Genomic DNA, 22043 nt, shown 5'->3' on the forward strand with positions numbered 1-22043 from the left:
TGGGAGCCTCCTCCTCCATTTTCTGGGTGGTGCATATGTCCCCTTGTAAATACAGCCCTTCATTTTCTTTGCTTTTATTAAAAAATACAGTCATAGATGCCAGATCTATTAAAACCAAATCCTTCATTTTGAACACATTTTGTTTGACCCAAAACAATTTTTTTCTCATTTTTCTATTCATTGAAAATTCTAATAAATTTAGGTTTTGGGTTGACCTGAAACAATATTTTTCCCAATTTTCTGGAACTGCTAGCAAACCAAAACATCAGTTATTCACACAGCTCTAACTTTTAAGTCTTCAGGATAGCGTATAAAGTATTTGTTTGGCTGAGTTCTCCTATTGTACACTGTTGTTTATAGTGATAAATTAGTATTTGAAAATGTACATTCTATGTTCAAGTGACAACAACAGACATTAGAATATAGATAATGCTTGCACCGTGCACTCATAACAAGAGTTGATCATGCACATTTCATGTTATTTAAAATTATATGGAAGAGTGAGCATTTTACAATTCCAACTTTATGCTCTTTAGGACACGATCTTTGTAAAAATATGAATTTCAGAAGCTCTTTTCTGCAAATACTTATCTTTACAAGTAGAATACAGAATATAAATTTGTTTAGAACTTTAAACATTGTATAGAAACTGAGATTTCAAATCTCAAAACACAGTTTCCAAAGAACAAATTCACTACTCTATAAAAAATTATTAAATCTCAATCCAGTTATGAATGAATATATGAGAATCCTACCACTCAAAATTTATATACAGTGCTATCAGATTTTAATGAAGACTAGGCTAGCTAAGTTTCACTGGTTCCTTTCTGTAGGTGGAAGGGTTACTTATTTGAAATACAAAATTTAGATTAATTATAATTCCACCTATATAATGCTTTACAACTAGAGAATTGTTGTCAGACACATTTATTTTTTTCCTGTCTCTTATTCCCTGATATATAGTATTCAGAGGACTCACTATCTTGACATTGTAATCTCTGTTGTAAAAAAAGGAGGTGGAAATAACTCCAGCCAATTCTTAATTATCAAGCTTTCTCACTAATCAGTGGTGCTGACCGTCCCCTAAAACTGAACCTAATGAGCTCCCAGCTGTACAAATATCAATAGTTTCCACCCTAGGAAGAAGAACATACAATTTTGATTAAATCTAAACCCATGGAAATATTATAAAAAATTGGAAAAACGAAACTTTTAACACCAATTTCCATGCTTAGTTACTTAAAAGTGGATTGTGTACAGGGAAGCTGGCTGAGATTTCTGTTACAGACATAGCTTAACCTTTTGCTATGAACATTTTCCAGGTATCCGTTTTTCCACATATTTATTTCAGTTTTCTCCAGGACATATACTGTCTCTGTCTCCATGATTCCAAAAAGAAGTACAACAGGATAATTTTGCTATTTAAGCTGGTGAAGGGACACAGTCTGAGGGGACTGTAAAAGATATGCACCCTCCTACACTGTGCGTAGCTCCACTCTGCAGACGATCCATATGTGGCAGCACACAATGAGTGAGCATAACATGGGGCAGAGGACCCTCAACTTTGTGGATCTTACAATCTTATCTTGTTCAGAATGGAGTGAGTTGAATAACCTATCTTTGTCATTGAGCTGCAGTAGCCCTGTAAACACAATAGGGTAAAAATTTCCCCATCTTCACTTTGTAAATTGCCAAATGCCTGGCTATTAGGATTGAATGGCGGGCTCTGTACATACCTCTCCTCCCCCAGAGATTATTAAAAATAATATATTTTAGCTATCACTTTTATCCTTTCAGATGATGTCCCCTATATATCAAGAGGGACATGGGTGGGTTAAAATAATACATTTACACAATTTTATCCCCTTTATATAGGTTTCATGTGTCACTAGTAAGGTGTATTTATTGATATTAAAATAATTTTTAAAAATCAAGCTAGTTTTTCACTGTTTATGCCATTCTTACTTTTTTGAATTTCACAAGCTTTGATCATGAAAATGGATTAGTCATTTTCAGTATATTCAGTTTTATTTTCCAGTTCTCATACATTAGTGTAATGCTACAATATTTAGGTTAAAACACAGCACACAAGTTGCTAAATAAAATATTAATTTTCATAGCATTAAAATAAATCATAACATTTCTGTTAAAATTAACTCTTTTCCATTTACAATTTTTTAAAACCCCATTACTTTAGGCCTAAATTACCTAGTAGTACTGGGGGGGAAAAGCAAAAGATTTTCTCAGGTGGATGTTTATATACTTACTGATATTTCCTTCACTACTTTTACTGGAAACCTCATTTCATTCTTGCTCAGTTCTAGTATGTAACCAGGCTTAACCCTTGATTCAAGTTGTTCTTCAAGAGAAGAAATCTCACTGGACTCTTCACTCAGCTCCTTGCTAAGTGGTTTAAATTCTTCTGCATGTTTAATGTCTGCTTTCTTCTCCTTAATAAGATGGTTGTCTAGCTCATCTTCAGTGCACTTCTTCCTACTTTCAAAACATTCTTCCTTTTTATGAACAATTTTTGTTTGTGCTACCAATAGTGCTGATTCTTCCTCTTGTCTAGCCATTCTTGCCAGTTCAGTCTGTTGGGCAAATGCTACGCTCATTGACACAATAACCTGAAAAAAATAAAAACAACCTTTAGAAGTTCATACATAGCAGCGTCTACAACTGTAGAAGAAAACTAGTTGCTACCCATCAATAATATGAATAAATAAATTTTACATGGAAATAAATACATTTAAAAGGTAAAAAAGCAACACAGTTAGCAAATAAAATTCATATTTTTAAATATGCTATTATAAAGTGAGATATATTATTGGAAATACAACTATCTATAGTATTTGAAGCTATAACCTCCCATTGCCTGAATTCCCCAGGATGACTACAAACCATATGATAAGTTATTACTTTATTAGTTCTACATTTATCTCCTATTAATCTCACTGAGTGATTTCCCCCGCTTGTTTTTTTTTTCTATTTCTGCTGTCTCATAATGAAAGGAGATGAATTATTTTTTCACTATAACCTTCATGTACTTATGGAGAGTACAAGATCAGAAAATAAATTCTGCAATGAGGAGAGATATTTCTTTTCATCAGCAGTATGACAAAACTGACATAGTGGAGATTGTATAAAGAACTTAAATGGGACATTTCACATTTTACAGAAAGCTACTTTACCTAGTTGATGTCTAAGAAAATATCTGCAACTATGACAACAGATTTTGAAGAAAGTGGCAAGACATTCAATCCCTCACCCTTCCCGATTTTCATAAATAATTTGTAATGGTGAGGATAAGATAGTTTGGCTGAATGAAGATCCAGACTCTTAAAGGATATGAGGATTGATAGATCAGACATACTATGTGTCTTGCTACTTTCTTCAAAACCTTTTGTTATAGTTGCAGATGTTTTCCTAGACATCAACTGGATAAAGTGGCTTTCTGTAAAATGTGAAATGTCTCATTTAAGTTCTTTATACAATCTCCAGTAGAGTCCTCATCCTCTAAGGAAACCTGCACAACATTTTCAAAAGACAAGCCTGGGAGCTTACAGTCATAACTCATGGACTGAACACAGACACTGGATTTATGGCTTATTACAACAATCTGTAACCCACTAACACCCTCTTTTTGCCCTTAGACTGTTAACGGGCCACTGCACCTTGAATGGTCCCTCAGAATATGTCCTAACTACTTATGCTTAGAACCCTGCATCGATACAAAAATGTGGATCCGCATCCGATGTGCTTCCATGATAATTAACTTGTATGTGACCCGCGATCTGCACTCCACCTTTTATAAGCATCTGCATCCACACCAGCACCCGCACCCTAACTCACAGTTAGAGCCCTGCCCGCAGTGCTTAATTTTTAATGAAAGAGGTGCCGGGGCTCAGCCTTGGCAAGGCCTGGTGCAAATTAAACACTGCAGCTGGAGCCACAGCCTCCCCATGCCAGGAAGTAACAGCTGGAGCTGCAGCCTCCTTGCATGCGGGAGCTGACAGACTCAAAGGAGTAAGTCGGTGCCAGGGCTATGACCTGCTATGTCGAGAGATGCTGGGGCTCAGCCCTGGCAAGCCCCAGCACAAATTAAGCACTGCCTGTGCAGATACAAAAATTTGGATCTGCATCCGATTCACAAAGATGGTAAATAATACAACATCATCCGTCTCCATCGATGCAGATATCCATGGATATAAGCGGATATACATGGATTTGCAGGGCTCTACTTATGCGAAACAATCTGCTCCCCTTTGCATTTAGCCGTGATGCTCGGAGTATCTATCCCAGAGCTAAAGAAGAGCTGTGTGTGGCTCAAAAGCTTGTCTCTCTTCTACCAACAGAAGTTGGTCCAATAAAAGATATTACCTCATCCACATTGTCTCTCTAATGAAAATACAGTCAGTTGGTGCACAAGGAGAAAATGTATTCACATTGTACAGATATACAGAAAAGTAAATCAGTTCTCTTCTCCTTTTATAAAAATAAAAATTAATAAAAATGGAACAAACCAGGTAAGCAGCCCAAGTATTCTAAACTTAGCTAAGTTTCCAGTCAACTGTAATCATACACCTCTTTCAAAAAAATTGGATTAGACTGATTAAGTTGCTCTTTTCCTTTACGGAGAAGATTTTGAGAGGGTTATACAGAGGATTTTAGGGGCAGGACCCCCTGGAAGATGGGTATTGGTTAAGAAAGTAAAAGGATTAACTGGTGTATGCTAAAGGAATGAGTGAAAAAAGAAAAATAAAGCGGATTAGTATGGGCCTACTTATCACGTTAAGCTTGTGTCAAAAGCAGAAGATTCCCTACAGGCTTTGAAAGGTTCTCCCTTGTTAAGAATCAGAAAAAGATAGTTTCCCATAAATAAATATAACTATAACAATATATTTGTTCTGTAATTTTCTGAATAGTAAAAAACAGTAAATAAAACCACATTACACATGTTTAAAAAGTTGTTACTATAAAGTTATACCTTAGCTATTTCTTCTTCTAATCTTCCTTGGTACTGTTTTTCCAACAGCTGAATAATGTCCATATCACCTTTTGATTCCATTTTACTAGGAAACTAAGGAAAAAATATGAAATATTAATTCATGGTTTCTTGCTTTTACTTTCTCAATTCTACAAGTTTCAGCTAGGATACTGAATTTTCTAAACCTTTTTTTTTTTTTTTTTATTAAAGGTTACCTGTAAATTAGTTTAAGTAATCTTGGTCCACAAAGAAAAAGAGTTGGAAAAGGGAATTTTCCTCACTGTGGCTCCAAAATCGGATACAAAAGCTAAAATTGCAATAGATGAAGTGGTGGTTCAGTTCTCCAGCACTGTTTGCCCCCCCACAGAAGCATAGAAGCTGGGGTAAGGGCAGAAGGGACATGACTAGGTCATTGAGCCTTACAAACAAGTCTGAAATACAGTACTGCCAATCCCAAAAGTTCAAAAATCATGAGTCTGGTCTCAACAAATGTTAAGGGTGGCTTAAAAGTTTTGGATTTTTTTTATTTGCTGTCTGGTTTTTGAGCCTTTAAGAATTAAATTTTCAAACTTTCCTCTGCAACCAGGGCTAGAAACTTTTTTTTAAAATGAAAGCTAAGATTATTGCTCATCATAATTTCTATGACACACACATTTTCTTTGATATGTTTTGTAAACACTTAAATCGGACTTTCATTTGTTTCTTGATCATGGGCTGAACTCATGTTCATGTTTCACTTCAAACATATGATATAACTATTGAGATTATCATTATCATTTGTTTATTACTCCAAAACATTATTCCCAAATGTCAATGATGTCTTGTTGAAGTGTAAATATTTATATCCCAAGGTACTTAAATTATGCTGAAAACACATAATATTGTTGATAGGCAAACTGAATTATACAGTACCTCTACTGCCGTATCTGTACTTTGTTGATGAAGACTTTCAGTTTTTGTCATTTTCTGCATGAAGTCTTTAGAGTTTCCCTGTGACTCTTCAGATATACTAAAATGTAAAAGAAAGATGGGGAACATATTAATATTACAAGATATTCATTTCAGTTTCCTAATACCTCTAGCTGATTATATAAGAAAAAATTAAACTAGTGTCAGAGGACACATATTTTACAAATTCTGTGGTACTCTTTTAATAGTAAAATGCAAAATGATGATGATTACTGTTTATTATTTGTATTGCAGTAATCCCCAAATGCCCCAGTCAGTATCAGCCCCATTGAGAAAAATGCTGTGTAAACACAAAGCTAATCAGAGCCTCTGCCCAAAGACTTTACAGTCTAATTTGAAACAATAAATAAGTGAATGTGACAAACAAGAAGAGCAAAGGGGAGATGGAGGATAAAGGTAATGAAAATAAAAACTTTTAGTTATGCATGTTAGTTAGTACACAATTTGACAATTTAAACTTAAACATAAAAGCTGGGATTTTTGAAAGAGCCTAAGCGACTTAGGAACACAAGTCCTCTTGATCTCAGTGGGACCTATTGTCTTAAGTCACGTAGACACTTTTAAAATTCCACTCAAAATCAATAACAAAGTTTGATGAAATAGGACCAGATGCACTTCTAAACATTCTGCTACTCTAGGCAAATCTAAATATGTCATTCCCACCTCCATTCTATGTTTTCTATCCATCCTACTTAGTGGCCAGGGAAGCGAGTCATAAAACTTTCCAAATACATACTACAGTAATCACACTTCAAAAGTTTCTACAAGTTTGACAGATATCAGTTCTACCAGTATTCACAATTGCAAGCATACGGATGCTGTCTCAAACTGATAGAATCTTTCAAAACAGAAGTTTTTTAAAAAAAAGTGTGACTACTGTGTATATATTCAAAAGAATCAAATATTCCATCCAATATTAAAAAAATGCTAAGGTTACAAAATGAAGTATGAAAAGTCTGACCCCCCGGTATGTGGATTATGATAGTCTTTAATTACATGATCATATACAACAGCAGTTCTCAAGCTGTGGGTCAGGACCTCAAAGTGGGTCCCGACCCCATTTTAATGGGGTCAGCAGGGCTGGCATTAGAGTTGCTGGAGCCCAAAGTCAAAGACAAAGCCCTAGACAGCAGGGCTCAGGATTCAGCTTCAGCCCTGGGTAGAGGGGCTCAGGTTACAGGCCTGTTGCTCGGAGCTGTAGCCCTCGGGCTTCCACTTTGGCACTCCCCAACCAAGGTGGCATGACCCAGGCAGGCTCCTGTTTCTGTCCCCCCTCCAGGGGTCCTATAGTAATTTTTGTTGTCAGAAGGGGGTCACAGTGCAATGGAACTGCTGATATACAATATTTTCCATGGGACTTCTTAGTAATTTAGGGAACAAGATGGACAGAGCATAGTGAATGAGGGAGATATTTGTTATCCACTTTGTTCAGTGTCCAGTCCCCTGCCTCATTCACTGTACATCATCCTACCCCATATCATCCTACCCAGTCCCACTCACTTTACAACCCTCCCTCCACAGAATACTCTTCCATCTCCCAGCCACATGTCCTTTTTCTCAATATCTACACTCCCTACCTTCAGTTATACAGACTCCCATCCTTACAGGAGGGTTGCCCTTTAAAGCCCTATTGAGACTAGCAGCCTCTGCCAAGCTCTGGTTGCTGCTATTGTTTACTTACCACCAACATAAAATTAAGGGGAAGCCAATGGTCAAGGTTTGACTACTAGGGTGCAGGCTAAAGAAGAGGAGGTGCTGAGATTCTGGAGAAACCAGATGGGGCCAGACATCAGCTGGAAGACTGGTCACAATTTTTTTGCTGCCCTTTTAATTGTTACACCCTAGTCAGATGCATGTCCTGCTTGTATTATATAGGTAGCTTGTTAACAGACTGTTCTAACTGGGTTATGTTAAATCTCCCATTGTTGCAGCAAGTTGATACAAGGAAGCTCAAAGCTCTGGCTATACTCTTCTTAGGAGAGATGTTACAAAAGGCCAAAGTTAAAACCAGGCTTTAAAATTATTAAGATTTGTGGCTTTCACAAATCCTTCCTCTAATATTCATTTTCTGCTATCATGAGACAAATGAGTGCCTTGCTAAAGAAGACATAAGTGTAGGGTGAATGAAAGAAGACGTTAAGCTTCTTTATTGCTAGGTTTATGATCTTTTGACACATTTAAAATGTATACAAATTTTCAGGCTTGCTTTTTCTCAAAAGCAGATTTTATGTAAAACCATGTCTTCAATAAGATAACTTTGAAATAGCAAGGAATCCAAAATACCTGATAACTTTCTCAAGGTAGCAACAATTCATTATTTTAGCTATAAAAAGTTATTATTTCTAGGACTCTTATTCAAAATGTATTCTGCTTTCTTTATAAAGAAGTCAGGTAATGAACAAGTCCTATACTATAATGTATGGTGCTCCTCAATCTTAGGATTCACTGAGTTCAGCAATAAATTAAGAAATTACTCTACTTTTTAAATAGCATTACACAGCGTGTTCCATTAATTATTTACCAAGATGTGACAGGAATGCAACCTGGTGAAAAGATCTACCTGACTCCCAGCAAGGAAGGTATTAATTCTCTGCTTAGCTCTTACACAGATTACAAATGGAGTAACAAAGTAAGGATGGGGACTGAAGACCCCCCAGAAAACTCTATAAAAGCAGCTACCTGGTAAACATATCTATAAAGAGGAAGAACTACACATTTGGTTCCCAGAAGACTAAGTTATTCCCAAGCAAGGGTATTTTTCCCATTAAATTCTAAGTTTATGTGAAAACCTTTGGTTTCCTTCTAACTTGCATAATGCTCAAGAATACAGGAGTGAATGAACAGGACAGTGCATCATCTAAAATGTTTAGTCTAAAAAGGATGCATGCTCATGAGTATTTACTTATTGCTAAATATTTTCACTTCACAAAGAGTTAACTTGAATGAAACCAGCAGATTAACATGTATACAAAAAGAAGTCTAAAAAAGGATCAAGCAGTGACAGACTAAAAAGCATCAGGAAATTAATAATAAAGGCTGATAACTTGTCCAGGCCAGTACAGATATTCCAGTCTATAGATTTTAATAAAATCCACATTGACAATACTTCAAATGTACCATTTTTACAGTGCTGATAATTGACCAGGCTAGGAGGCCTTAAACAAGCTCAAATGCTCACTGGGAGTTCATGCCTAGCCGTATGAGTATTCAGAAGGCACTGTGTTTGTTCTCCAAAGCGGATAGTAGCAGGAAGTTGTAAAAACTAAGGTACTGGTCCTGCAAATATTAAGTCTGTGTGTAAATCCAGGGCCTAGTGTTTCCAATAAAGTAAGCATACATGACTGAGTACACACAAGAAGCCAATCAGCTTGGTAAATAGATACCATTTTTACATAAGTTTCAGAGTAGCAGCCGTGTTAGTCTGTATTCACAAAGAAAAGGAGTACTTGTGGCACCTTAGAGACTAACCAATTTATTTGAGCATAAGCTTCCGTGAGTTACAGCTCACTTCATCGGATGCATTCAGTGGAAAAATACAGTGAGGAGATTTATATACACACAGAACATGAAAAAATGGGTGTTTATCATGCACACTGTAAGAAGAGTGATCTCTTAAGATGAGCTATTACCAGCAAGGGGGTGGGGGGGGACGGACGACTTTGCTTTGTAGTGATAATCAAGTTGGGCCATTTCCAGCAGTTAAGAAGAACGTCTGAGGAACAGTGGGGAGGGAGGAAATAAACAAGGGGAAATAGTTTTACTTTGTGTAATGACTCAACCACTCCCAGTCTCTCTTCAAGCCTAAGTTAATTCTATCCAATTTGCAAATTAATTCCAATTCAGCAGTCTCTCGTTGGAGAGAGTCTGTTTCTGAAGTCTTTTTGTTGAAGAATAGCCACTTTTAGGTCAGAAATCGAGTGACCGGAGAGACTGAAGTGTTCTCCGACTGGTTTATGAATGTTATAATTCTTGATGTCTGATTTGTGTCCATTTATTCTTTTACGTAGAGACTGTCCAGTTTGACCAATGTACATGGCAGAGGGGCATTGCTGGCACATGATAGCATATATCACATTGGTAGATGTGCAGGTGAACGAGCCTCTGATAGTGTGGCTGATGTGATTAGGCCCTATGATGGTTTCCCCTGAATAGATATGTGGACACAGTTGGCAACGGGCTTTGTTGCAAGGATAGGTTCCTGGGTTAGTCGTTCTGTTGTGTGGTTGCTGGTATTTGCTTCAGGTTGGGAGGCTGTCTGTAGGCAAGGACTGGCCTGTCTCCCAAGATTTGTGAGAGTGATGGGTCATCCTTCAGGATAGGTTGTAGATCCTTGATGATGCGTTGGAGAGGTTTTAGTTGGGGGCTGAAGGTGACGGCTAGTGGCGTTCTGTTATTTTCTTCGTTGGGCCTGTCCTATAGTAGGTGACTTCTGGGTACTCTTCTGGCTCTGTCAATCTGTTTATTCACTTCAGCAGGTTTACAAAGGAGGTGCTGTTGTCATCACGAGTAGGTCGGAATATGAACAAGTCGGAGAACACTTCAATCTCTCTGGTCACTCGATTTCTGACCTAAAAGTGGCTATTCTTCAACAAAAAGACACCAGAAACAGACTCCAACGAGAGACTGCTGAATTGGAACTAATTTGCAAATTGGATAGAATTAACTTAGGCTTGAATAGAGACTGGGAGTGGTTGAGTCATTACACAAAGTAAAACTATTTCCCCTTGTTTATTTCCTCCCTCCCCTGTTCCTCAGACATTCTTGTTAACTGCTGGAAATGGCCCACCTTGATTATCACTACAAAAGGTTTTCTCCTCCCCCCCCCCACTCTCCTGCTGGTAATAGCTCATCTTAAGTGATCACTCTCCTTACAGTGTGCATGATAAACACCCATTTTTTCATGTTCTGTGTGTATATAAATCTCCTCACTGTATTTTCCACTGAATGCATCCGATGAAGTGAGCTGTAGCTCACGAAAGCTTATGCTCAAATAAATTGGTTAGTCTCTAAGGTGCCACAAGTACTCCTTTTCTTTTTGCATTTTTACATAGTCACTTCTCAGGGTAGAAATGTATTTTAAGAAAGGGAAGGAAAGACATATCAACTCGAAAGTGTAACAAAAAGAAAAAAATATGTTTTCTCCACTTTTTGCCAAAGCAGACATGGCTAGCTTGAATGGCCTCCGACTGAGATGGGGAGTGGTTTTGTTCAGACTGGCAGGGTTCTGAAAGGCAGTGGGGAAAGGGAGTGGCTGTGCCTTTCCATTTCCCACAGCTACCTGGGAGGTTTGCCCCACCTTTCCTATGCTACTTGGTAACAAGTACTGTACTGAATACATCAAATATTAAATAATTTATATATTGAGTAACATGAAGTAATGAGTACAATTTGCAAATGTTCAAGGGTAACTATCAAATCTGTTGCAGCGGTATAACATACAACAATTTGCAATGATATATTAGAGAAATACTTGTAAAATAGTGAATTCAATATTCAATAATTTCTGAGTTACCAGATACTGCTCCCTCACTTAGTTCATACTGGTTACACCAGTGGACGGCAACCTTTTAGAAGTGGTGTGCCAAGTCTTCATTTATTCACTTTAATTTAAGGTTTTGCATGCCAATAATACATTTTAACATTTTTTAGAAGGTCTCTCTCTATAAGTCTATATATTATATAACTAAACTGTTGTCGTATGTAAACAAGATTTTCAAAATGTTTAAGAAGCTTCATTTAAAATTAAATTAAAATGCTGATCTTATGCCGCCGGCCCACTCAGCCCGCTGCTGGCCTGGGGTTCCGTTCACCTAGGCCGGCAGCAGGCTAAGCGGGGCCTGCGGCTGGGACCTTGGCTGACAAGGGGCCAGCAGCCAGAACCCCAGACCGGCAGTGGGCTGAGCGGGGCTGGCGGCTGGGACCCCAGACTGGCAGTGCACTGAGCGGCTCAGCCCGCTGCCAGGCTGCAGTCCCAGCTCTGTCCATATAGAGTAAGTACCTACCTTCTCCCTGGTTCTAGCCATTCTCTTCCTTTCTCTGTGGGAGTGTACTGAGCACAGGGCTGGGGGTGGGGGTGCAGGGTCTGGCCAGGAGCTATAATGAGGGAGGGGGCTCTGGGTTGGGCCAGGAGGTTTGGGTGTGGAGCGCTTCCCTGGGCAGCTCCCATTTGGTGCGAGGGGTGCAGGTGGGAATGTGTGTGTGTGGGGGGGTGTATGTGTGTGTGCGCAAACGCACAGGAGCTCCTGTTTGGTGCTCAGGGTGGGAGTGGGGATGTGGGGGGTGCAAGAGTCAGGGCATGGGGTGGGGTGGGGGGGCTGGGTATGTGTGGGGGGTGCAGGAGTCAGGGCAGGGGGCTGGAGGTGTGTGAGGAGGGTGCAGGAGTCAGGGCAGAGGGCACTGGAGTCAGGGCAGGGGTTGGGGGGGGTGCAGGGGTCAGGGCACGGGGCTGGGGTGTGTGGAGGGTTTGGGGGTGAGGGCAGAGGGCTAGGGAGTGTGGGGGGGGTGCAGGGCTCACAGCAGGGGGCTGGAGGGGATATGCCCTGACTCCACCCCCCTCCCCAAGGTCCCCGGAGTAGAGAGCGCGCTGCGGCTCTGCTTTTACCTCTCCCGCTTCATCGCAAGGGCCGTCAGCTGATCGGCCACGGGGAGGGAGAGAAGGAGGGGCAGGAACCCAGCACGCTCGGGGAAGAGGCCGGGGGCAGGGGAAGCTTGCCTGCCCTGCAAGGAAAGAGCAGTGGGCAGGGGGCGGAAAAGAGCAGGCCGGGCCAGGCAGGATTTTTAGTGGCACAGTGCTGTCTGCCCGGACCCAGGCAGACAGCAGAGTGCCATTAAAAATTGGCTCGCGTGCCGTCTTTGCAGGCGTGCCATAGGTTGCCGACCCCTGGGTTACATCATTTCTTTGTAAAATACTTGATTTTAAAAAAAAAAAGTGATGAGTAAAAAAACGTTCATATAATTTGATGTTTTTTCATATTCTGATGTTAATAAAATATAAAGCTTTGCACGCATTAGATTTTTGAAAACACTAATGTTTACATACGGTATTCAGTACAACATGGTAAACTCTATAGAAAAGGAGGATACAGATCATGGGATACCTGAAATCTTCAGGGGATTCACTGACATCCTGAAGTCCATTCTGTAAATGAGCAATCTCTGTAGTGTATCTCTCTTCAGTTTCTTTCAACTGCTGCTGGAAATAGGATCGGAGATGCTCAATTTCTTGAGCATGTTGTCCTTCAAGTTGTGTTTTAAGGTTCTCCATCTCCTCCCAATGAGATGCTCTAACCATAAGATCTATAAATGGGTAATTTGAAGGGAGAAAATCAGTTAATTATGTTAATACACATAAAAAGTCTATTTGAAATAGTAAAATGGTGACTAGCAATAACATCAAAGATCTCATAAAATGTTAATGAAGGTAATTATTTTTATTGTGATAGCAGAGCAATCCTATTTTCTATAAACAACAACAATCTTACAAAACAACACAAGAACTCTCTCTCTCTTAGAGGTAATATTAATAATCCCTTTAATTGCTGAAAACAAAAAAAATATTACTGAACAGTTCTAGAGCAGATCAGCTGAATTTCTAAACAACATTCCAGAGATTTATAAGAACAAAAAGCACATAAATCAGATGACAGAATCCTCAGTACTTATGGTGTTTAACCTTGTCTTATCCACAGGAAACAAATTTTGATTTAAAGCGGTTTGTTCATCTTTATGGCTATAGACATTACAAATAATTGCATATGTATCTCTTTACCAATAAGGTCCTGAGAAGGGGTCTGAAAGTCTTCTATTTTCATTTGTAAACGGTTGCTTTCCTCTTCTTTTCGATGCTCCAGTTCAACATATGATGTCTGCTGCTCTTCAACCTAGGAAAAGTACAGTAAAAACAAATGACAATTTAAATAATATTTAAATCAAGAATAGAAACTGTAACTGTCCTGAAAGCATAACACAAGTGCTAATACTTTACTTGCACCTAATCTACCATATATATAAAATACATACACATAACCACATATGCATATTTTGCAACCTCTTTCTAAACGTAACCACTGAATATATCACATTTAACCTTTTAATATAAAGCAATGCAGGATACATTGTCTGTACTATTATCAAATTTTCTACTGATGGCACATCAGTAAGAAAAATGACCATTTCATCAAAATCATCTTATATTTGTATGAAAGAATACTGTGCTATTTACCCAAAGACGGTCTTAAGATCTACGGTATCGAGCATATCAAGATATGGAGGGCAGGAACACTGCAAAGACGATCCATTTGGTCTTATGGTAATAGGTGGAGTATTGCTGGTTACATATGTATTCAAACCATCTTGTTAACAGATCCACCAAGTGGAATTCATAGAGACTTTTATAAATGCTGCACGTCTCTCCCTCCTGCTTTTCAATAAAAGCTAAGTCATGCATGTAAAAAAAGCTTAGAATGAACTCAATGAGAATTTTTACTCTATATTGAAAGCTCATGTTCTGTTTACCTATAAAATATTAGCATATATAAGGTGCAGGTAACAGGAATCCAAGTTAGCTTAAGGAAGAAGAAATACTTTACTACTGGTCAGATTACCCACAGACTATTCTTTTTATACTTATTTTTAAAAATATAGGACCTCTCTGAGATTATTTGAAGTTTTTCTCAGAATTTAAAAATCTTTATTTAAGACTACTGAATTTGTTCATAGGTAACAGTGTAGGAAACTTATTTTCAAAACATTTCAATTTTTTTCCATTTCTTTTTAGATTTAGCTAGTTAATCTTATTTCATAATACATTTTCCAGCCTGTGTTCTAAACAGATCAGGCCAATGCACAGCCAACATGCTGTATGCAGTCTTTGGGCACTTCCCTGTTTTAGATGAATATGTATATTTTCCACTGAATAGGGAGTCAAAGTTATACATATAAGAAAGAAAAAACAGGATATTTGATGGGTCATTCTTTAAATAAGATTATCTGTGTAATTTTACATTATGTAATTGCTCAATTTTATACATCTACCTGTGCCTATGACCAAAATTGTAAAAAGCAAACAGCAGCAACACCCATAAAAAGTGACAACCTTCAAAATATAGTAGATTCCGCTTAATAGCAACCCTATTAATAAAAACTTTCTGTCCATGGGAACATGGAACCAATACCATGCAATGACTATAATGTTAATTGGCCTGGACATTAGCAACAGGCATGCCGGCTAGTGACAATTTTTTTGTGGAAAGCCTTGGCTGCAGGCAGGTTTGTGGGGCGGCAGCAAGGGACAGAAGCAATTGGACATGCAGAACCCAGGCTCCAGGGTAGGCTGCTAGCAGGGCAGCAGCAGGGAATGGGGCTGTTAGTGGTGCGAGGGCTACAAAGTATTTGTTCTCCCCTGTGCTCTCCAGGTTGCGTCCTGCCTTGAGGACTGGGTTCAACATATTCCAGAGCCCCTGCCTCTTGTGGAAAGCCCTGGCCACAGGCAGGTTTGCAGGGCTGTAACCAGTGAAGGTAGCACTGGGATGTGTTGAACCTGGGGCCTTGGTGCCAGGGGAGGATGCAGCCTGGAAAACACAAGGAGAGGTACCTCGAGCCTCTGAGCTTCCTTCTCTGGCTGCAGCCTTGCAGAACTGCCTCTCTCTTATTGGCAATTGCAGGTTAATGGCCAATTTTGGCCATCTGCTGAGGGGTTGTTAGTAAGCGGAATCTATTGTATATACTAAAAATGGCTGAGCTATAAATCATAACTGAACTATATTTATTTTCCTCAAATTTCTCAGGACCAGACTTGGCTAAGTACTTGTTTTAGGAACCATATGAACCATATTTCAAGAAATGGCAGTATATGGCTGATGATTATGGGGGCAGCAAAAGCTTTGATGGTCAGATTAAATTGCTAGTGATGGACATAAACTGAACATTCAGCCAGGCCACCTTAAGGACCAAGCCAGAGAATAATTCAGATTTGCACTCGATCTGCAAGGAGGCCATGTCCCATTGGGATATGCCATGATGATGATAAAAATATCTTGTAAAATCACCTTGAAACATTATAAGAATGTTAGTGTTAACTTTTTTCACCAAGAATACCAACTGAGTATTACATGACATAAAACATCACATTTAAGAGGGTTTTCCATTTAATTTTGAAAAGTTCATTTCCCCTTCTTAGATCCAGGTACATTACACAGTCATTAAATGGTCTTTATATATAAGGCCTCAATTCTGCAAAAACTTGCACATGTGCTTCATTTTATGCATGAAATAAATGGGCCAAGTGAAGTTTACATGCACAAATTTAAATATGGACGTGTTTGCAGGATTGGGACTTAATAAACAAGGAATAGATGGAATCCACAACCAGCATCTGGTTTGCATACCCACTTTATAATCATATGGAATTGTAAATAGTTTACCTTTTTACAGTCCCTCATAAACTGTGTATGAAGTGCCATCAGCCTGTTGTATTCTTCCATTATCTTGCTCAGAAGAATTTGCATACTTTCTTGCAAGGCTAAATTACAAAGAGAGCTGGTGACATTTTCATTAAATTCACAGTTACTGCATCATTACATATTGTATTTTTAATTTATCAACTTGCTCACAAATTCTTAACTGAAGAGGATTATTACCATTACCGTTATACTACTCCATTATTGTAAGTGGGAGAGGGGCTGTACAAATGTTTATGCATTAGTATTCATTTGTTTGTTTATAATTTATGGTAGAACTGCTTAGCTTCTCCTGTTGTATGAGCAGAAAAATCAATCTCCTCACATTATCTATCTGAAACTTCCACTACAATAAGCACTGCACAGGATGGCACGCAAAAAATAAGAGTGATTCAGAATATTGAGGCATCTTGAATGCTGATTAATTGGTGATGTAAATAAGCAATGGAATCATATGCAGAAATAAAAGGGGTATATAAAAATGGTTGAGCTGACATATTAACACTGAGTTCAGATAAGTGATCTCCAAACTGTGGCGCACGCCCCCTAGGGGGGCATGGAGGAACGTCTGGGGGGGCGCAGTGGGGCTTGGGCCAGCCCCCACAGTGGGGTGGGGAGGGAGCGCCACCCTGACCCTCTCTGGTCCTATCTCCGGCCACAGTTGCGGCCCCGGCTCTGCTTCCGGCTTAGCCACTGGCCCCTGCCCCCCGCTCTCAGCCACAGCTCTGCCCCGGCCACGCTGCGACTCCACTTCCGGCCCAGAGGGGCATTGAAATATTCTATTACTGGTAAGGGGGGTGTGAGAGGAAAAGTTTGGGCACCACTGCCTTAGATTATTAATTATAAATACCAGTATATTAATATAGCGTTGTCAGCAATATCTAAAAGTTACTACATGTGTTACCTTGAGCTTGAATTCTGTGCGTTGGTAATTCTATGTCAGGTTCTTTTCTCTCAACAGTAGGAACATGGAAAATGTCTTGTTCTCCAGGACTAACTTTGATAGGAGTTGAGTGTTGTTCACTCTGAACACTGCAGAGAAGCTATATGACAAACAAATAAAAATATCAAAAAGAAATAAAGATAGTTCAGGCTACAGCAGATTATTTATGACTATATTAAAGACAACAGGCAGAGGAAACAAAATAGAAAAATAGCATCCATAAAGCAGTATCTTTGGGGTAGTAACTTCCGTGGAAATAGCTGTACATGTCTGTTTGCAAAGTTTTCAGATGATAAACGACACTTAATATTTTGCATTTATAAAAAACAGTGGGAAGTGGGGAGGGGGTGGTTCACAAAAAAATATCGCCTTAGCACTGAAACTGACACTGTCAAGTCTTTTAGGTCTTGTAAAATTAGCCCTACCCTGTAGTGGCTCACAGGTCAATGCATATTGCACCATACCTTCACTTTGATTTCCTGCTCCTTTGTTGGTGAGAACTATCCTGTATTGTAGAATACAATCTACGAGAATCCTATAAAAGTGTTTCTAAGATTTTTGAAGAAGTCATTATCCAATCTATACTCAAGAATACATCAGACTGGCAAAAACAAAGGGGATGACGTGAAATGCATGTAAACACAAATGAAAAGAATCCTTCAAATTTATTGGTGCTAGATTGTCCAGGATGTATGGCATTTTAACAATGAGATGGCTGAAGGAAAAAAAAGATTTATCCATATAGCATCTGAAAGCAAGGCTATATTCTGAAAAAAATGACTACAGAAATACAAGTTCAGGGTTCAGCCATTCAAACTCAACCTGGAAACTTAATGTAAAGCTGTGTTCTTTTTGGATTAACACCACTAATACTAAAGCATCTGTAGTTGGAATTTAGTTAACAGTTCCCTTGATGGTGTGTGTAAGTCATAATGAAATCCAGTTCAATCTCTCCCTATATTTGCTCTCTAGTACTACTGTAGCATGAATACAATTCAATAAAAACTTGTTTTAGTCAGGGAAGTAACTCTGCCTAACTTCATACGGGGAGGAGTTTTTTGTACTAAGAAGTGTCATTATCTCTTATTTTGACCATAAATCACTTGAATGTCCTGTACAGAATCATTTAAAATGTATAACAGTGCCCACAATTTGAATAAGTACTCCCAAAAGAGAAAGAAGACATGTTCTCAGTTCAGAGGAGATAAACTAGATTAGACATTATGTAAAGAGGTGGTCACAGGACAGAAAGCAGGAGTAAGGAGAGGGGAATACAAGGGTAATATCTATACAATTATGTGATTACTCTGCTAGAGCTAGCATATGGACTCAAAGTAAAGAAGGCAGGGCTTGTTTTTTTTTTCCTTATATTCAAAGTATCTATCTAACTTGGCCAGTTTCATGTAAATTGGCCAGTTTTGGATGGCAAAAGATAACGTACATACATCTTTGAATTTTTTTAATATCACAAGTTTGGTAATAAAGGTAACTATATTGACATAATAGACTTCTGAAAAGCATTTGACATAGGCTGCATGACATTATGATAAAAAATTAGCACTGACAAAAATCAATGCAGCCTATATTAAACAGATTAAAAACTTCTCAACTGAGAAACAACAGAAAAGTAACTGTAAATGGGGAAATCATGATTTTGGGTGTGTCTATAGTGGGTCTTGCAGAAATCTGTTCTCAGCCCAATGCTATTCAACATCTTTAGATATGATTTGAAAGGAAATACATATCAGTCCTGGTAAAATTTGCAGATGACATAAAAATTGGTGAAATGGTAAATAATGCTGGGAATAGGTCAGTCACAGAGGTTGACCTGCATTTCTTGGTCAGGTGGGCTCATTTCAGCAACATGTATTTTAACATTACCAACTGTAAGGTCATACATTTAGGAACAAAAAATGTAGGTTACATTTATAAGATGGGGGACTATATCCTGGAAAACAGTAACTCTGTAAAGGAGATGGGAGTCATGGTTTATAATCCTCTGAACAGGGATTCCCAGTGCGATGCTCTAACTACTAGGCCTACAGTTTTTGGACGTATAAGCAGTGGACTACCAAGAAAGAGAAGGAAGGTGGTATTACTTTCACATATGGCATTAGTAAGACCATTTCTGGAATACTGTGTCCAGTTCTTGTGTCCACACTCCAAAAAGAATGTTGAAAAATTGGAAAGATTTCAGAAAAGAACTACAAGAATGACCTGAATTATGGAAAAGATGCCTCATAGTGAAAGACTAAAAAATCTCATGTATTTAGGTTATGTAAAAGAATGCTAAGAGGTGACTTAGCACCTATATAGGGAAGATATTCCTGATAATAGAAGACTCTTTAATCTAGCAGAAAAAAGCAAAAGAGTTAGCCATTGGAACAATTTATCAAGGGAAAATGTGGATGCTCCATCACTTGAAGTCTAAAATCAAGACTAAAAGATATGCTATAACTCAAACAGAAGTTATGGTCTTGATGCAGAAATTACTGGGTAAAGTACTTTAGTCTGACTTCCTGCAAAACACAGGCCAATCAATCATAGTGGTCCCTTCTGGCATTAAAATCTACGAATCTCTGATCTTTGGCGATTTACAATAGTTTACAGAAAGGCAGCAAGATTTCAGAAGCACTATATACAGAACATTGTGGGGAAAAATACAGGAGCTGAGGAAATACATGAAGGAAGGAAAAATGTTCTGGTTTCTCAGTCTCAAACTAAAGGATTACTGGGAGAGGAAAATGCTGTGATGAAAATGTTAGGGGTGGTGAGAAGAACTAAGAAGAAATAATTCTATCAATATATAAACAGTTCTTGATTTTCAAAATTCCTATGTAAAAAAGTGTTTCTTTGACAAAGTCTTACCTGTGTGAGCCTTAAGCATTCCTCAGACACCGCCCTGCTTAGCTTTTCTATAAGCACCACTGTAGATTTGCCTTCATTGTCTATTAATACAGATTATTAATATTATTAACTTATTTATTGTAGCATGCACTAGATGTCACACACTTTTCAAATAGACAAGAAGGCACAGCCCTAACGAGTTCACAATGTGGACGGACAGAGACAAATAAACTGAAATTGAGGGAATAGGAAAGAAGATGTTGCTTACCTTGTAGAATAACTGCAGTTCTTCTAGATATTTGACCCTAGGTGGTCCACTTCAGGTGTGCATGTGCCCCATGAGCTCATGATGGAAGATGTTTGGTAGCAGTACCTGTCTGGTTACACATGCGCCCTAGCTACCCTCATGCCCCTTACTAAGGGCAGTGTCAGATGAACTACCCTCAGTTCCTTCTGTATCACAAAGTCCAATGGAAACAAGACTCCGAGAAAGAAGGGAAGGGGGGCAAGTAGCGTAGCACCCCCTGGACAAAAATCTTGAAGGACCCCAATTACTGTACAAGTATCCTCTCCTTCTTTGAGTAATGTCCCTATGGGTGCACCACTTCAAGTGACTCCTGAGCTGCATTCCTTAAAGGAGATGGGTACTGAGGAACCCAGTCTGAGGCTTTTGTAGAATTGCAGTACCAAAGGCAGTCTCTGTCCTAGAGGTATGTATTAGGGCATAGTTTAGAAAAAGTGAGAGCCAAAGACCATGTGGCAGTTCTGCAGATTTCTGCAATGCGTGCAGTTAGGAGCAAGGCAATGGAAGTCTATTGCAATTTGGTGGGATGGGCATAGGAGGGAGCTGAACCTTAGCAGCCTTTTAATAGGTGTCCTGCTGGAAACCCACTTGAATAGTCTCTGGGTTGAAACGGGAGCCCCTTTAATTCTGTCCATAAGAGACAAATAGTCTTCGGGAGACTCTCAAATAGTGGTTTTCAAACTATGGGGTGTTCGTTTTGTTTTTGTTTTTTTTAAAAAAGAAAGGAATTTTGGCTGTCAGCCCCAGGTGGCCAGGGCTTGTGAAGGAGGAGGAACAAGACTTCTTGCCCCTGCAGATGTTCGTGAGATGTCTCTGAAAAAGGACAGGGAAGAAGCAGATGCACAGACATGAGCCTAATGTTATTACCACCAAAACCATCTGTCACAAGTAATCTGCTCCAATTAGGTACAAAAATAGGAGTGATCATCTCCAAAAGGAGGGGGATGGGCGGGTCGGAGGCAGGATGATCCAGCTGTAAATCCAGATAATGGGATTGTTCATGGCCCTCAATGAAGGTACAGTATCAGAATGAATCCTTGGATGATGAAGATGACTATGCTGCAACAGTCATGATGACTGATCTTTTTCCCTTCTGGAACCTAAGTTTTTCCTGGAAGGTTCTGAAGGTCTATGGTAAGCTGGAAAGTAAGATCTTTGATCTGTCTGTGACCTGCTGAATCTCCTTTTATTTGCAAGTGTATAAATCCTTAGTGCATGGAGAGTAGCTCTTAAATCCTTTAGGGAATGCAAGGACTCATCCATGGATTCACTGGATAGCCTAGGAGGTTCCTGATGATTATAGCCAGGATGCATGTCAAATGACAACTGCTGTAGAGATGGAGTGGGCTGCTGTTATCAGCCACATCAAGAGAAGCCTGAAAAGAAGTTCTTGCCAGGAGTTGACCTTCAGCGATGGTGGCCTGAATTACTCTTAGTGTTCCAAAGGCAAATATTCAATAAAGTAATCAAACTTTGAATAATTTATGTGGTTGTATTTTGCAACAAGCAACTGGTAGTTGGCAATCCTGAATTGCT

General features: G+C 38.9%; 1 protein-coding gene across 15 annotated transcripts in view; it reads right to left on the reverse strand.

The window, feature by feature from the left end:
* Positions 1-22043, reverse strand: part of AKAP9 (A-kinase anchoring protein 9) — a 209556-nt gene that overhangs the window by 86621 nt on the left and 100892 nt on the right. For all 15 annotated transcript variants that reach the window (XM_073333994.2, XM_073333991.2, XM_073333990.2 and 12 more), the window contains 8 exons: positions 20225-20304; positions 17318-17456; positions 16378-16475; positions 13725-13836; positions 13054-13252; positions 5900-5996; positions 4988-5080; positions 2268-2627 (listed from right to left, as the gene is read on the reverse strand). In XM_073333994.2, coding sequence (XP_073190095.2) covers positions 2268-2627; positions 4988-5080; positions 5900-5996; positions 13054-13252; positions 13725-13836; positions 16378-16475; positions 17318-17456; positions 20225-20304 — 1178 coding nt within the window. The remainder of the gene's footprint in view (positions 1-2267; positions 2628-4987; positions 5081-5899; positions 5997-13053; positions 13253-13724; positions 13837-16377; positions 16476-17317; positions 17457-20224; positions 20305-22043) is intronic.

Source organism: Lepidochelys kempii, chromosome 2 (genome assembly GCF_965140285.1).
Source record: "Lepidochelys kempii isolate rLepKem1 chromosome 2, rLepKem1.hap1, whole genome shotgun sequence".
Taxonomy (NCBI): Eukaryota; Metazoa; Chordata; order Testudines; family Cheloniidae; genus Lepidochelys; species Lepidochelys kempii.